The sequence below is a fragment of the Siniperca chuatsi genome, linkage group LG7 (genome assembly GCF_020085105.1).
Source record: "Siniperca chuatsi isolate FFG_IHB_CAS linkage group LG7, ASM2008510v1, whole genome shotgun sequence".
Lineage (NCBI taxonomy): Eukaryota > Metazoa > Chordata > Actinopteri > Centrarchiformes > Sinipercidae > Siniperca > Siniperca chuatsi.
The window spans coordinates 27,333,178-27,348,802 of NC_058048.1; the positions used below are offsets into that span (position 1 = coordinate 27,333,178).

The following is a 15,625-nucleotide window of genomic DNA, read 5'->3' on the forward strand; positions in this document are numbered from 1 at the left end:
AGCAGACAAGTTAGAAGCTTTATGACAATCGATATTTGCATTGTGGGCTGGAACTTAATTTCACAAAGAGCAAATCTGTGATATTTTGCACATGCTGTATTTTGAATGAAAGGACATGGGGAGAGATATGAGTCTATACAGTATATCTGATATAACTGGTCAGACAGATAGACGAATGGATGGACGGGTGGAAAATTACCTTGGGCTTTTTTTTCTTGTTCTCTACTGTCCTGAACAGTGTTTTTATGTACACTAACTTCAAGGCACAATTTTAGCTGTGGAAACCCCCATTTGGTTCCTTTTTAAGATATGTGATGTTGTCCATATCCTCTGATGACAGATGAGGTGGATAAGATTGTTTACTGACCCCTAAAGGACAGCATACTGCTGCAAAAAGCAAAACACATTTTATAAATAGCTATAAATAATTGCATATTTGTTGCATTGACATCTTAAGCAACGAGGTGAATGATGGTGAATGGTTGTTTATTCCTACAGTCTCTAATGCAAAATATGGTTCATAACTGTAACCTTGAGCCACCTAGATATTTAGGACAACTTGTAATAAAATATTAAATGAACATTTTACTTGGTCAGCATTTTAGCTGTGGACATTCAACAAGGACATAAAATACAAATGTAGGACTCACAGTAGACTAAATACACTCTGTGAAAACAGAAGGATTTCGTAATTAAAGACAACCAAGAAATAAAAACGCCCAACACAGCCGTGATATACGCTTACAGGGTTTACACTCTTTCTGGTAAATTGTGCTAATGATGGTCCTTTGGCCAAAATGCTCACTTTTTGTCACATTGGGTCACCTTTTTCACATGGAATACATTTTTTTTTGTTTTTTGCATCTTAAGAGCCTCTTCCACTTTGCAATTGTTCTATGTAATAGGACTGGCTAAGGCACCTGACACTATCTTTTGAAAAGCCTGGATTCAAGAGTGCAAACCCTTTCACAATTCTTTGACTTTACGCCTGATTGCCTGTATTTGACTGACAGCTCCCTCGCTGTTCTGTTGAGCCCCTTAAGGCAGGACAACTTACACCTTTATTGCTGTTATTGGTATGGTGAGTTTGGTTATTCTGGCTGATTAGAACAGAGCTCTAATCAGCGAGAATAACTGAAGACATCCGCGTGGGTGTGCAGGGCCTTTGATAGTGAAGCAGGAAGTTCAGTTAACAGGCAGAGTGGAGAACAAAGTCAGCAGGATAATTATAAGTGGAAGGGTGAGGGTGGGTTGGGAGTCATAGGGTGGATTTCATGAGATTATCCTATAAATAGTGTGGCAAGTTTCTTTAGTCATCAACACCAGTATGTAACTCTGGCACACGAGTGATAAAACTGTTCTAAAAATTAGCCCTGGGCTTATACCTCTGCACAAGTTAATACCATTCTCCACAAGACTTTATGAGTTGCTGAGCAGGATTTGAGTGTGATGAAGTTAATCACTGCACTGTAGGGAGAAAAAAAAAAAAGTGATCCAAAACTCCAGCTCCGTCTTTTACCAAAAGCTTGTTTCATTTATACAATGGTACATTTATCGGTCTGGGAGTCTATTGTGATCTCAGCTGGCTTTGGCAGATGCAAAGACAAATTGACCTTCATGTTGGATTGAGTGGAGGGCGTTTTTTTTCCAAGGGATCAGAGTAGGTATGTAGCACATGGCAGTGGGGTGGCACGCCTCTGCTAAGCTCAGTCAGAGAGCCGAGGGGTATTTTAGGTCAACCACCAAGTTTTCAGCCCACCTACATGTCCCTGTCTGAAATAGAGCCCTGTCATGGTGTGTTTGGTTACCAGCGGCTTCAAGGTCACCATGTTGGAAGGATGACATTCTAATCAAACATTGTGACCTTAACAGCTTTTCCCTTTGACAAATTGTGGCCCACTTTACAGTTCTCTATAAAATGACCTTTTATGCTCTTTAACAAGGGAAAAAGATTTCTTCCAGGCTTACAGTTTTTTTTTTTTTTTTTTGCCATGGTGGCATATTTCTATAACACATTACCTGTAGTTACTTAAGAGTTCACAACAGGCTTCAGTTACAGGACCGTACTAGTGTGTTTGCAAGTTTTAGCTCATTAACTATAAATCATGTATACTTTGGATTTTTACTGACCATTTTCAAATGCATGCTGTACAGTTTTTTCCATTCAGGCAAAGGTAGGTAGAGTAGCTATACTCTAGTGAAAGTAGTTACTTTATAATAACTAGTACTAAAGTAGAAGTAAAAGTCATCATCATCAAAACTACTTGAGTGAGAATACAGAAGTATCTACACTAAACACACAATTGTGATGAAATGCCACATCACCTCATGATTAGATAGTTAGTTATATACTGTATATACCAGGACAGTATTCCCAGTCTTAATCTATCAAGTGTGAACACAAAATTCCTTTTTAAATACGACATTTTCACAGCAAATAGCACTTTTTACAGCGTGTGAACAGTTAAGTTATTCCCATCAGTCAACCGCTGAACTAACCAAACAAACAAATCACTCACATTTTGTGCAGTGTATTTTGGTCAAAGGTAAGCTCAGTCTAGTGCAGCAGCTGAACATCTGCTGCGTCTGTTCTACTACCACCTCATACACCAGATGAATGAACAGCAAAGTTTCAGGGTATGTCACTACTGCGATTGATTAAAACAATTTTTTGGTTACTGGCCACTGCTGATTAAAAAAAAACTACATTTCCTCGTGTCACACTCTTGTTTTGTGCTTGCAACCATGTCACCTGGAGCAGAACTGACCAGTTGACTGAACTGATTTCAGAGATTTTGATTGGCTTCCATTGGTGAACTGATTTAAGTGATTCAGTCCATCAGTAGACAACAGCTTCAGTTACAGTATGCAGCAAGGATTCAGAGACTTTGTTCAAGGACACATAAATAAATCCGATGCATGAGAACTATCGCTGAGCCTCCATGCGTGAACCAGGAGAGGAGTGTTTCTCACAGTTTTGTCTCCAATGCTCAGTGACAGTCACAGCAGGTGGGGCTCTTCAAAGAACCAATCAGTCGGAACTGTTTACAGACGAAGTGTGATGTGAGATGACGAACTAAGACATAACTTTCCCGACATGTACAGACGCAGAAAAAGACATAAAACCACCAACATGTCAAGAAAAGCCTTTAATGTGCACCCATGCTGCAGACACACACAGACTGCAACGACAGCATCTGCTGTGGTGTGTGTGTCATCCCTGTCCCCATCCTGTCATCCACTCCGTCACTCTTCAGCCTCCCCCATTCATGTTCTGCCAGGGTCCTGTGCTTCACTCAGCTCCCACGCGCCCCTTGGCAGTATGCAAAAATCTAACTATGCAAACCGTCAAACCAATCTGATGTCAAAACAGTTATACATCCACCTACTGTGACTTTGAGTCTGGATAATTAACACACAACCTTTTCACTCTCAGGCTTTTGGTAGTTAGTGTGTGTGTGTGTATGTGTGTGTGCGCTCGTGTGCCTTTGTGTGCACCTGTTGTATGTGTGAGTGCTGTAGTAGGAATAGGACAGGGGTTATAAAAAACTGTATTTAATGTGTGCGCTGTATGGGTGGTTGAAAGGTTATTTTATTTATGTGGAGTATTTTTGTGTTTAACGTTTTCTATGTTTTACTGTAAAGCACAGTGAGTTTACCTGTGTATGAAATGTGCTATACAAATAAAAGTCACTTGACTTCTTCCTACTTGAGACGCCACGTCAGCGACTGGGACGTGCAGTTCGATCGTTTCTACTGCAGCATGGTTTTAGACCCATGTGGAGTGATGGCTCGTTGGGTTTCTTGGGTCTAATTTAAGCTGTCCTACTTCCCATCATGCCTCAGGGCTTTAGGGAAATCAGAGCCAGTGATGTACTTCTTCGACTTTGCTTTTGTAACTTTGCTTACAGCCAGTGTCTCTCGCGTGGTGCCTTTTTTTTTTTTTTTGGCATTTCGCCTTTATAGACAGTGACATTAGAGAGACAGGAAAGGCAGGGAGCGAGGCACATGCAGCAAAGGAGCCGGGCCGGACTCGAACCTGGGTTCGGTAATGACTCATTCTTTATAAGTGGTACGCGCTCTACCAGGTAAGCTACCGGGGCGCCCCGCATGGTGACTTTTTAGAAAGTTTAGAGTAGTAAAGTGTTGAGGTTCTTAAAAACTGAGATTACATATAACGTAATGCTTTTTCTAAAAATAATGTATTATCACAAGTATTACTCCATGAGAAAAGTACAACTTAAGTGCCCAAACATTACATGTTTGGTGGTCATTAATGTCATTAATAATACATGATGAAATTCAGCCATGTGTTTACTGGTGAATGTGTTTACCATTGGTCAGCATGGATTGTACCAACTCAAAAACAGGCACATGAGCAGTACTTTTTGTGCTCAAAAGAACATTTATTACAGATGTACCATTACACGAGCCAACTGGGCCTTCATGAAACAAGACTTCTGATGTACATCAAGACAGCATTCATCAACTATGCTAGTTGGCTTATGGTTATCTGTGACTATTTGGCACCATACTGTATCGTGTTCTGGTAATCTGATGAAAGCTGATTTGAAAGGAAAAAAGGAATCAGTTATGAACATCATGAACAGCATGGAAAGAGCCACAGCTGTCCTCAAGTTCAAAAGCATCAGTCTGGTATTGCTGGTGTCTATTGGCTGAACCTACTTTCAAAATACTGGGCGGTTCAGATTAAGTAGCATTAAAGTAGCTTTCTATAGCTTACATTAACTTTTTGGTACACTCAGAGGCATGTTAACACAAAGGACCACACAGTAAAAGAACTGTAAAACGTGTCAGACTGTGTGGGTGGACCTTCTCATTTAGGGCGTTCTTCCTCAGTCTCTGGAAGCAGAGTTTGGACCAGGCTTCAGGAGAGAATTCCTCTTCTGTCTTGTCACCTAAACCATCTTCTTCCCCTCCGCTGCCTGGCAGTTCAGCTGTCGAACCTTCTCAGTCTCCTCTGCCTGATTTCCTCAGCTCTCGCCTCCTCAGAGAGGTGGAAACCATAAGGAGGAGGAGCTCCTCTCTGGTTGGTTTGTCCTACAAAATAAAATATTATTAGATTTATACACTTTAGATTTTAACGGACTCCTATGTAGAGTGACTTTATAAGGTTTAAAATTCAGTTTCACTCCAACCACCCCCTATTCATCAATACTCTGCCTCACCTCTGTCATTCAGACTGTTTCTGACAGCTGCCTCTATCTGCTCTTCCTCCGTCAGTCCACCTGTATAAGATGCTGTGGGATTTGTTGTGTAATCTGGTACATATTGGTATCGTGAGTATCCTCCACGAGTGCCACTGTAGCCTGTAGACACACACACGCATAGTATTTCAATTTAAGAAAAAACATGTTCAAGGTTAAGGCTGGTGTATTCTATAATCGTCTTATTGTCAACAAATCCTGTCAAAGACCAAAACCAACAATGTCTTAGTCTCTCAATACGTTCAGTTTCCCTATCCTGTCTGTGGCGCTCCCAGGTCCGTTGGTTCCTACTGAAGATGTTAATCCAACGAATTTACAGTTTCATTTTTAAAAAAAAAAATTTCTAGCAGCAGGACGGTGTATGTGGGATTGAGTGAAAATAAACTACAATGTGTGTGTGTGTGTGTCATCCAGTGTGACAGTGTGGCTCACTGATGTGTTTAATAGTTTTTGGACAACAATGGAGCTCTATGGCACAGAGGAATCAGCCATATCAGACCTTAGATACATGGACCAAACTTGTTAGCAGGATTTTGGAAAAGCCTATGTATATACAATAACTTTCCTTGAATGCTCTGGTACCTGTAGAGCCTGAAGAGTTGTAGTATGCGCTGGGCCGGGAGTTATATCCGTGCGATGTCACAAACCCTGGTGAAAATACATATACAAACATACTATTTTAGTACAAACAGAGTGTTGTTAATGTACATTTAGATTTTTATATGGATTAATACTGAGGCGCACAGATCTGCACATGGCCTCCAAGCTATCTCCAGTGTTAGAACTGTACCATTATTTACGTTATGTCACTTAGCAAACCTGTATTGATAGTTACTGAAAATAAGAGCTGCCATGAGGCCAACATATGACCTAAATCACATCTAAATGACAAAAAACTGCATGTAAAAATATAAATTTTTAGGGCTTCCGGAAAAATTTCTATTTATTTCAGGAAACCTGTATCTTTTGGCTTTTAACAGGTTACAAGGGCCTAAGGTTACAGAAATGCAGTCAACACTTACGCAAGTATAAACACTTCCTCAAAAAAGCAAGACACATATGCAAATAAAGTCAGACCTGCACATTTCTTCATGATGGTCTTCAGTGGTCCAGCAGTGTAGAGCAGACCCACCAGGATACCTGCCAGGTGACCAATAAAAGAGGTCCTAAAGAAGCAGAGCACAGAGTAACTAACTAATGAAACACTGCTATCTGGTGGACGCTTTAATCCATAGCATGTCTAACTGTGTGCTAAGTGCTAGGCACATCAGTCAGCGGAGGGAAGTGGGAGTTCAGAGACGGGCCCAGAGCTCAATAAACGAACGGCCTCTTCCCCTGTTTGTTCTGCACCTGGAGCGTGATCAGATGTGGGCCAGAGGGGAGCCAATGTGTGAAGGGTCACGGAGGATTTTACTGGCCTTCTGAAGGATGTGTTGATTGTGCGAGGTGGCCAGAGGTGTCGAAGGGAGATCCATCATCTTGGAACATGAACTAAAAACATTATGTAGGTTCTTTACACTCTCTCCATAAAGCAGTTGTAGAATGCTAACATGATGTTGCGACTAACCCTAAATGAAATCAGCTTCCTTAGGAAGTACCGCCGCTGCTGCCTGGCACTTTTCTGTTCTGTATTGCTGTCAAATTTCAGATTCTGTTCAATGACTGAACCTAAGTACTTCAGTACTTCTATTGGCTGCTAACGGATTACTGCAGTCCCTTTCATGTGCTGTTTCCTAAAGAAAGTTAAAAACATCTTCTTTGTGTTTTTCACATTCAGCTGCAGACCCGACTTGTCTCTCCGGCCTATAAAATCTAATGCTACCAGGGCTATCTTCCAAAACAAAAAATAAATAAACTGGTTTCATAGCAAACTTTAGCTGGTCTTTTTTCAAAGGTTGAAATCAGCTTCACTGGCCCATGCCTGCATCATCTGATGAAGTGTTTGGGCAAATGAACAGTTTTTCCTACAAGTTGTGGAGAGTAATGACAACTGTTGTGGTGTATACAACAAGCTTGTCATACGGAGATCAACTTAAAAATGTGTGAACTGGTCCTTCAAGCATGGGTTCACCATTGAAAACAGAAGCATTAACCCTGGCAGTACTAGTGCCCTGCTACATGCATCAAGAGTGTACACAGTGTATGTCTGGCTTCAAAATCCTGAATCCTGGTGAATTTGTTATACAGATTTCTGATTGGTAACTCACCCAGGTGATGTAATGTGGATCAGCACTAGCTCCGCCCAGCTAGCATAGCGATTAGACACAGGGAAACCCATCACATAGGTCACGTCCCCAGGGTGGTAATGGTTACTGAGCACCTTCAGAGCAAACAGGACACCTAGAAACACAGTCATATTAGCAAAGATTAATAAATTGGGGGTTTAGGAAATGTCGCCATGGTGGGACTAGAGTTTAAAAAAATTGCTGTAGGCCGTGTGGTGTGAGGAGATACACAATATGGGTGGATATACTGCAATGAAATATCGCTATGCTGCACCTTCTCTGAAGAAAAGGCAACAAAAATTTGATCAGAACCCCCCCCCCCAAATATTAATAAAAACATGGGTGTATCGAAGATGACAGAATGCAATGAGGCTGCTTAGAGAAAACAGAACAAAAAGAAACAAAGTCATTAAACACCACCATGCAAGAAAACTTATTAAATGTCAACATTAAGTCAGAATCAAATGAAAAAATGATTTCTTCAGCTTGTTGGCCAATTTTTCCCGATCAAAAACCTACCAATTTTTGTCTTTATTGGTAGTAGAAGAGTCTTCACGGGTCCACATAGTTCCTGGTAACCAAGACAGGACCCACGTTTTAAATCCCGAGGTCACCAGAAAATCCCTGAACCTACATATTTATCAATAAATACATAATTCCATGTACTTACTTGACTTTACTTTTAGGAAATGGGGTATTTTTAAAGTTTATCCATGTTGTACCAGTAGAGTTACATAAAAAGTGACATTTTGTATACCACTTGTACTGTACTTCTTTTGGGAGCTTTGTAGATTAGCCTATACCTGAGAAGCCAACAGCACAGGCCATGCTGTAGGACTGGTCCTGGGTGAGCTCTGTTAACACTGCCTCCAACATCAGATAGACCAATCCAGTGAGCAGAGAGAAGACTGACAGCAGGTAGAGGAACCAGGCTCCGCCCAGCCGTCGCTCCAGCCTGATACCCTTCCAGAGGAAGGACACCATGTTGAAGTAGAGATGCCAATCATCCGCATGGTGTAGCGGGGACAGCAGAAGGCGGCGCCAGTCTTTAAACCAGTATGCCTGCTGGACACTCACACAGGCCTAAGGATTGGATAGATAATAGTATTCATATTAGTACCAATTATATCAACTTAATATAGTACAAGGCAATGGTGCATGTCATTCCTGCAAGATGGTCCAAGCATCGACTGGAACAGTGAGTAAAGAATTTTAAATTTTATTTCACCTATTATAGTATCAGCTACTATTTAATATGATATTTAATCAAATAAAAGCAGAATTGTCACATTTGGTAAGCTGGACCTTGGAAGCAACAAATCTTTGGCATTTTGCCTGATAAATGACTAACAATTATGTGATTATCAAAATTGTTGTTGATTAATTTTCTGTCAGACAAAAAATCAAATAATCATTTCAGCCCTACTGCAATATGAACTACTAAGTTTTTTTCTTGTGAGCATGTTTTTAAACTTATCTAAATAATAAAGTCTGTCTCTATTATTAGTGCTGTAGCAGTGCCTTACCTGCATCAGTGGAGCTGCAGGAAACAGGTAAAGGTACACGTTGAGTCCCAGGACAGCCAGGGTGACTGGGGGGATGTTGTCCAGACCCACCTGGAACAGCTGGGAGGCCAGGAGCAGCAGACCCAGGTAGGATCCCCTCTGTCGGTTTCGCATACTGAAAACAGCCTGGAAAGAGACTTCTGTGAGATTATTTTTCAGTCTTTTCTGCTTTACCAGAACATTTGCAGTGGAAGGAGCTGAAGATGGTGAAACAAGAGACAGAGTTGTTGTCCCCTCTGATCACTGAGAGGAGCCTCACTATTTCAGATCAGAGCTTTTTGAGTGCTCCAAGGTCAAGGCTGAAAACGAAAGGTGATTGTGCTTTTGCTGTTGTTGCTCCTCCACTCAACAACTCAGACTTGTCTTTGAGTTTATACTGTGTTTTGTGTTTTAATCTTCTTGTGTTTATATATCGCTGTTGTTTTGAAAAGAGCTATATGACTGATGTTTGGCTGCTTGGTTGCTAGAGCAGATAGAACAAAGACCGTGAGTCGGATTCATTAGTTAGAGAACTTAAGTGCCCATAAATCCATTAAAACCACTAAACCATTAGCAACAGTTCACAGACACACTCATGTGTGTTGGGCTCTGCCTAATGGTTTAATATGGAGGAAAATGTAAGAGGAAAAGTTGAGTGTGCTCACCCTGTATTTATTTGGACTTTTGCTCCTGGTTAGTAGCACCCAAAAGGATTTCAAGAGATTCAATATAAAGGCAACAAGCAGAGCCCATTCCTTCCCTTGTTGTGCCTGTAAATGGCAGGAATCTCATGGTGGCTGCTATCATGGTGTTCCAGCTGTTCTAGTATTTACTGTCTATTGGAGAGCTCCAGGCTTTTTCTCTAGATAACACCAATCTGTCTCTGTGCTGTTCAGGTAAAGTCACATATTAACATGGAGCTGTAGTCTACAACATGTACATGCAGGTACGGCAGTTTCACAGAGGCTTTAGTTTAAACAGACTGACGAGACTCCGAAATGATGTGACCCAAAGATGAGGAAGACACAAACATTAGAAAGAGCTTTCCCACTAAATCCAGACGAACAGTTGTAGAGTTACTATAAATTAGCCACTGAGCAAAAGTAGCTAACTCACAACAGGCAATAGCCTAACAACAAAGTTTATATTGTTCTTTGCAAAACATTACATTTTGATAATAACAAATAAGAGCCAGCCCCCCACAGACAAATCTATCCGCAGCATCGGTGACTTAAAAAACTTACTATCAGTTCAGTCGGTTTTCTGGAAGCTTATTGACCACTTCCTCCTCCTGCGATGCTTCGGCTAATGCTAACGTTAGTTGAGTGTTAGTACATCGAGTCCGCTTCAAATTATTTAACGCTCACAGACGAATTGAAATGTTACTTATATACATCTTGGTCACACGTCAGCAGAGTGTATTTCTTTATATTTCATCATGTATAGTAGTTACTCGTATTATTTGGCAACAGTTGGCGGCGTTTAGTCAGCTGTCACGTGACAATAACAAACCTACGTAGTGGCGCAGGCGCATTACAGATCCTCTTCTGGAGTTAGTTCTCTCCTACAATGTCAGTAACTACTGTCCTATTAAAGTACCAAAGTTAAGTAAATGTACTGACACACTTATCACACAATATGAACCCTTGATTCCATTAAACAACCCTGTATTAAAAACTACCTTTGGGAAGTTTAGTCCATTTCCATACATAAATGTATGATTTTTATTATTATCAAACCAAATATGCAATATGCAAATATAGCATTTAATCAATACAGCGCATATATATATAGACCCCGCCCAAAGAAAAATAACTATTTTCTTCTATTTTGAAAGTTTCCACAGGAACAGTTAGTATTAGTCTAGTATTATGTCTGCCTTTACACTGGTGGAACCATAGTCTGTACGGTTGACATGTATTTAGAAACATGAGCGTTTACTGCTTTCTAGTGGTCACGGAGAGAAACTAAATCTACTACATAAATGGCATCACAGGACTATCTTCTGTGTCAACTCTTCGTGCAAAACATTAGTAGCGTTAGTATTAGTTGCACTGTTAAATACCAGAGAGGTGGCATTGTTCGAGATGCTTTTGCTGCTGATTCTGCCTACATTTTTATTGAATATTTAGAAACAGTGTTTGCTGCTCTCCAGTGGCCACAGTGAGGAACTATATCAAGTTAGACATGATAGCACAAAAGTCATACTTCCTGTTAATACTTGTATATATGTTCCCAACAGTAGCAATCAGTAAATACATTTTAAAAAAGGATAATGAAATGATCACGGGGTCATAATACAGACATTTGGTAGTAGGCCTATTTATGGTGGAGCCTAAATGTGACCTCTCTCAGCTTTTAGGTATTTTAAGACTGACACCCAGTCAACTGAAACAGAGTCAGGAAATAATTAATGTTTATACTTTTATCACTTAGAGCGGCTTTAAAGCTACAGATCAGGAGGGGTTCAACCTCCCGCTTTGAATAAATAGTCTTTGGCATCAATTACGAGCACGTGCGCTATGTGTAGCACACCGTTTCCCAATTAATTATTTAGGAACACAACTCCGACACGGGATCACCTTTCTCTTTTCAGAAACGTAAGCTTCAGTCGGATGTAAGACGTGTGTTTACAACCGACTCCAGCAGTTCCGGTTTTATTCACATTAAAACTGCAGTTTGTTCAGTTATGTTCATCTCTGTTCCTCTCCCGCCTCCACCGACCATGAGCCGGAGCTGGTGGAGAGGCTGTTGCTATAGTAACAGCGGTACGGAGCTTTTGTCAAGTCGGCGAGAGTCAAATAGATTATTACCGGAAAACGGATGGTTCTCTCTCCAAAATAAAAGCGTAGGATTGTCACATTAGCAACACACAGGCTAAATACATAAATAGTTTTCTAAAATAATTGCCATCGTTGTGACAGGAAATATTATAGCTCTATCTGGAAAGCGCAGAATGGCAGTGTTAATCACTGCGAACATAGAGTGAGTTATCTAGAGACACATTTCTTGTAGGCTACAGTATGTGACTGTTATTTTTTTTTGAGGTGTTACAATTTGACAACTTCAGAAATTCACCCAATCGAAAGAACTGAGCTGAGAGGCATTAACAAAATAATCGGTGTGAACATGTGAGAAAGGCACGTTTTCTTTTTTGTGTTATGTGAAGCCATAATCCTTAATGTAAGAGGAGAGAAAAGGGAGGAACAGAGGCTAATGAAAATGGAAATCTTGTTTTTTCTCTCTCTCTCTCTCTCTCTCTCTCTCTCTCTCTCTCTATATATATATATATATATATATATATATATATATATATATATATATATATGCTATATGTGTGTTTTATGAATGGGGGTAGTCAATGGATATGACGTGTCATTGAAATGTTGTTGAAATCATATTTGAAAATTTAAGTGCACTCACAAAAGATTCCTCTTCAAATATAATAGAATCTCCACAGTCAGGTGAGTGTCTGTTATACAGTATGTGATGGTGCCCGTCGACATGACTCTTATTTTGAAAGCGGAAGTGCAGTTTGTTACGTAGTGTGCAGCTTGACGCTGGTAATGAGGCAGGAGCTGGAAAGTAGAGGGGGCGCTGGGGCAGGTAAAGGTGCGTGTGTTTGACTGTTTATGAATGTGGGGGAGACAGGAAGGGGTGACGGCGTGAAGAAGAGACGGAGAGGGGTGAAAGGAGGACAAAGGACCTGTCTGAGAGGAAGAAGAGCTGGAAAGAAAGAAGGAATAAGAAAAGAGGGAAGGATGTCGGAGAGGATAGCTTCGTGTGGAAGCCTGTATGACAGCACCAACCTGCTGCTACAGTACTGCAACAACGGTGAGCCGCTTTCCATTTCACATCATCACACACAACAGAGAAAATATAGAGATTTTGAATTGACTTTGGAAGACTCACTGAAATGTGTTTCGAAATGTGTAAAAAAATTGACCCAAACATGTGTTGACAATGACATCAGTTCGGTGGAAAGACTAGAAAAATATTTTCCAGCTGCCTATCAGCCGAAAATGTGTTGTGACTGCGCAAATTAGCCTGATTGGATGCATTATGTATGAATGTCATTACATTTACTGTTTAATTTGATCATCTCAGATAGTCTCGCAATGCTAGCTTATTTAATTTTTTGTCTACCTTCGTTTTATAGATATTTTGTGGTTGATTTCCACGACTTTTGGGCTTTTATTTCCTTTCAGAAAGAAGACAAAAACATTAACACATTATATTTTAAAACACAGATGAACATATCTCTCTGAAATGTGTTTGAATGGGACTTCCAGACAGTCTGCTGTTAGCTTGGAAATATGGTGGATGTTATTCAGTGTAGATATATCTTCTATGTTGCAGAAGAAGAAAACAATTTCCAGTCTTCAATTATATTTCATATAATGTTTTTTTTTTCATCCCTTTTTTTTGTAGTTCCTCTTGTTTCCCACCCATGGCATTGATATTACTGTGATGTAATGAGTGGTAATACAGTCCGGCTAACATTAGGACCAGGATGTTTTAGGGCTTTTTCCTGTCTTGTGTTTTTGACAGTAGCCTGGCGTTTTTGGTTATAGCTTAGGGTTAAAGAGTGAAATATGTCTGCCTTTTTATTAAGCTATCAGGTATCATCGAGTCGGTGTCATTTACCTCTGATATGATTGAAGTTCCTCTCAGTCCACAGCTACAAAACACAATTGACTCGTTGCCTGTAACATCAACAAGCTGGAAGGACGGTGGTTGTCATTGTTTATTTAATGGATCCCCATTAGCTCATCTTCCTGGGGTCCAAACCTAACGTACATCCCGAATGGGAACCTTGTTATGATGACTGCCAGCTTGAACTTTTGGAAATGATCCATTTCCTGGATTTAAATGCGTGATGATCTCTGATGGTCATTTGGCCGTTTCAATAGCCTTGTGTCTCTGTATCTGTCACATCCTGCTTTACAAATATAATGCAAATACCCTGCTGCTGTTACCAGGCCAGATCATATCTGTGGTGATAATGGAGGATTGTGGCTGATAATTAAAATGAGTCACTGTCACCTGAACAAAGTAGTGATGGTTTCTCCAGCTGTTTCAACCAAAGTAGATGCCATTTTTCTCTTTGTGCTATCACAGCCAGCGTAGATTTATCTAGAGACGTCGATATCATCAAGAGATCAGTTAAATGCATGTAAACAGCGCATGTAAACAGATGTTGTTATCCAAGAGAACTGTCCGTGGATTGGACATGCCATCCCTGCAGTCTCCTAAATTTCACAGACAGCCATATTGAGCGGCAGGTGCAGCGACAGCGAGGGGTCATGGGAGTCTGATCAGAGCTGTGATGTTTGTTATCCAAGATGTAACATGTGCCATTCAAACCATTTGGTGAATGTTGTGGTCCGAAGCCTCCTGCAGCTCTCCAGGTCATAAAGATTTCACTTAAACCGTAAGAAAAACGCACAGGTTCTACCCACTGAGCTTCACAGGAGCTTAGCACAGGTGATTGAATAAGGCAAAATAAAAATATAAAGTGATAAATGTCAGCTGCAGTTTACCAGAAGAGCTTTTCGAGTGACAGCTGGTCCTGCAGAGAGGGGTCAGCTGCTTAAACCTGGGTGTTTTTTGTATTTTGTCCAGTGTAGGACGCAGTTTTGTCTGATGCAGTATTTAAGTCTCTGGTACTCTGAGCAATCAGGCGATTTATTTTAAGGACATTTCTGCTTTAAATCAAGCTTAAAATACACTTGCAGATAAGGACGGAGTAGGAGAGAGAGACTGATTCCCGTACAGTCCGTCTGATTCCCGGGACACACAGGTGGATTAATGAGGTGTGTGTTGCTGTATTTCCGATCGCCAAATGTTCTCATAGGGATATAAAGATGAGGAAAATCCTCAGAAACAAAGATGTTTTATTTACCTTTTATTTCTGTAAGGGCTGAGTTTAGGTTTTAGAGCTTTGGTTTAGGGTCAATTTAGGATTAAGATCAAGTTAAGGTAAGTGGTTAACGAATAAATGGAAGGTCCTCACAAGTATAAGAAAGCAGGCTGCTTGTATGTGTTTGCTGACATTTCCAGATATTGTATTGATTCCCAAAAGGAAAGGAAAACTAGTCTTTTTGCTTGCCTTCCTCCACTCAGGGGTCAGGCTCTCTGGAGCTGGGAGGGATTCAGCATCTTATGAAGGCCACTTCAGCCTGAACTCTCCCTCCTCAGTATGACCACCTCCCTTCCTGTTACTGTGTGCCATCAAGGCTCAAGAGTCTGCAGGTTTCCCGTCCAACCAGTGTTTTGAGGCTCGATTTTGTGCCGTAATGAACCACTATATTACACCATGTTGCAACCATTTTTATGCAGGGACACAACGCAATGATGGTATTTTTTAGCCATTTGGGGTTGTGAAAAACAATTGCAACTGAGTTGCTCTTAGTGCTAAAAGATTTGGACGACAATGGAAATCATTTGTACGCCTAAAACCATGAAGATGACGGCTGTCAAGCAGTTGATAAACAGACTAAAGTGCACTATTAAAGCTTGAATTATGATACAAAACAGATTTACCACGATGGGTGCTGCAGTTGATGCTGAATATAGGCCTGTGTGAACCAAACCTGAGAATTCCATGAAGTCAGGAGGGAAACGG

General features: G+C 40.6%; 2 protein-coding genes across 7 annotated transcripts in view; one reads left to right on the forward strand and one right to left on the reverse strand.

Moving 5' to 3' along the window:
- Positions 1–4,382: 4,382 nt before the first annotated feature.
- rhbdd1 (rhomboid domain containing 1) lies at positions 4,383–10,525 on the reverse strand. 5 transcript variants are annotated; one of them, XM_044202153.1, is made up of 8 exons: positions 10,242–10,519; positions 8,980–9,155; positions 8,257–8,536; positions 7,436–7,568; positions 6,306–6,394; positions 5,811–5,876; positions 5,190–5,330; positions 4,383–5,061 (listed from the first exon to the last, which is right to left on the reverse strand). In XM_044202153.1, exons 2-8 carry the CDS (start codon positions 9,130–9,132, stop codon positions 4,955–4,957), a joined length of 969 nt encoding a protein of 322 aa, XP_044058088.1. In that variant the 5' UTR covers positions 9,133–9,155; positions 10,242–10,519; the 3' UTR covers positions 4,383–4,954. The 5 variants fall into 5 exon arrangements, 4 of the variants coding, with proteins under 4 accessions (XP_044058088.1, XP_044058087.1, XP_044058089.1 ...); XM_044202152.1 differs by having other exon boundaries at positions 8,980–9,144; positions 10,242–10,518; XM_044202154.1 differs by lacking the exon at positions 10,242–10,519 and adding an exon at positions 9,663–9,844 and having other exon boundaries at positions 8,980–9,144.
- Positions 9,207–15,625, forward strand: part of eml2 (EMAP like 2) — a 36,000-nt gene continuing 29,581 nt past the window's right edge. Inside the window, exons 1-2 of one of the 2 annotated variants that reach the window (XM_044202147.1) lie at positions 9,207–9,330; positions 12,649–12,831. In XM_044202147.1, coding sequence (XP_044058082.1) covers positions 9,222–9,330; positions 12,649–12,831 — 292 coding nt within the window. In that variant the 5' untranslated portion in view covers positions 9,207–9,221. Of the gene's footprint in view, positions 9,331–12,566; positions 12,832–15,625 lie in introns of those variants that run through there. The other variant, XM_044202148.1, reaches the window with a different exon arrangement.

Excerpts from the sequence above, each read along its gene's own strand:
- rhbdd1 (XM_044202153.1), bottom strand. The coding sequence starts at position 9,132 with ATGCGAAACCGACAGAGGGGATCCTACCTGGGTCTGCTGCTCCTGGCC. Across the intron at positions 7,569-8,256 it reads CTGTGCTGTTGGCTTCTCAG|GTGTCCTGTTTGCTCTGAAG; the intron begins GTATAGGCTAAT and ends CTGTGTTTCTAG. Across the intron at positions 5,877-6,305 it reads CATCATGAAGAAATGTGCAG|GGTTTGTGACATCGCACGGA; the intron begins GTCTGACTTTAT and ends TATTTTCACCAG.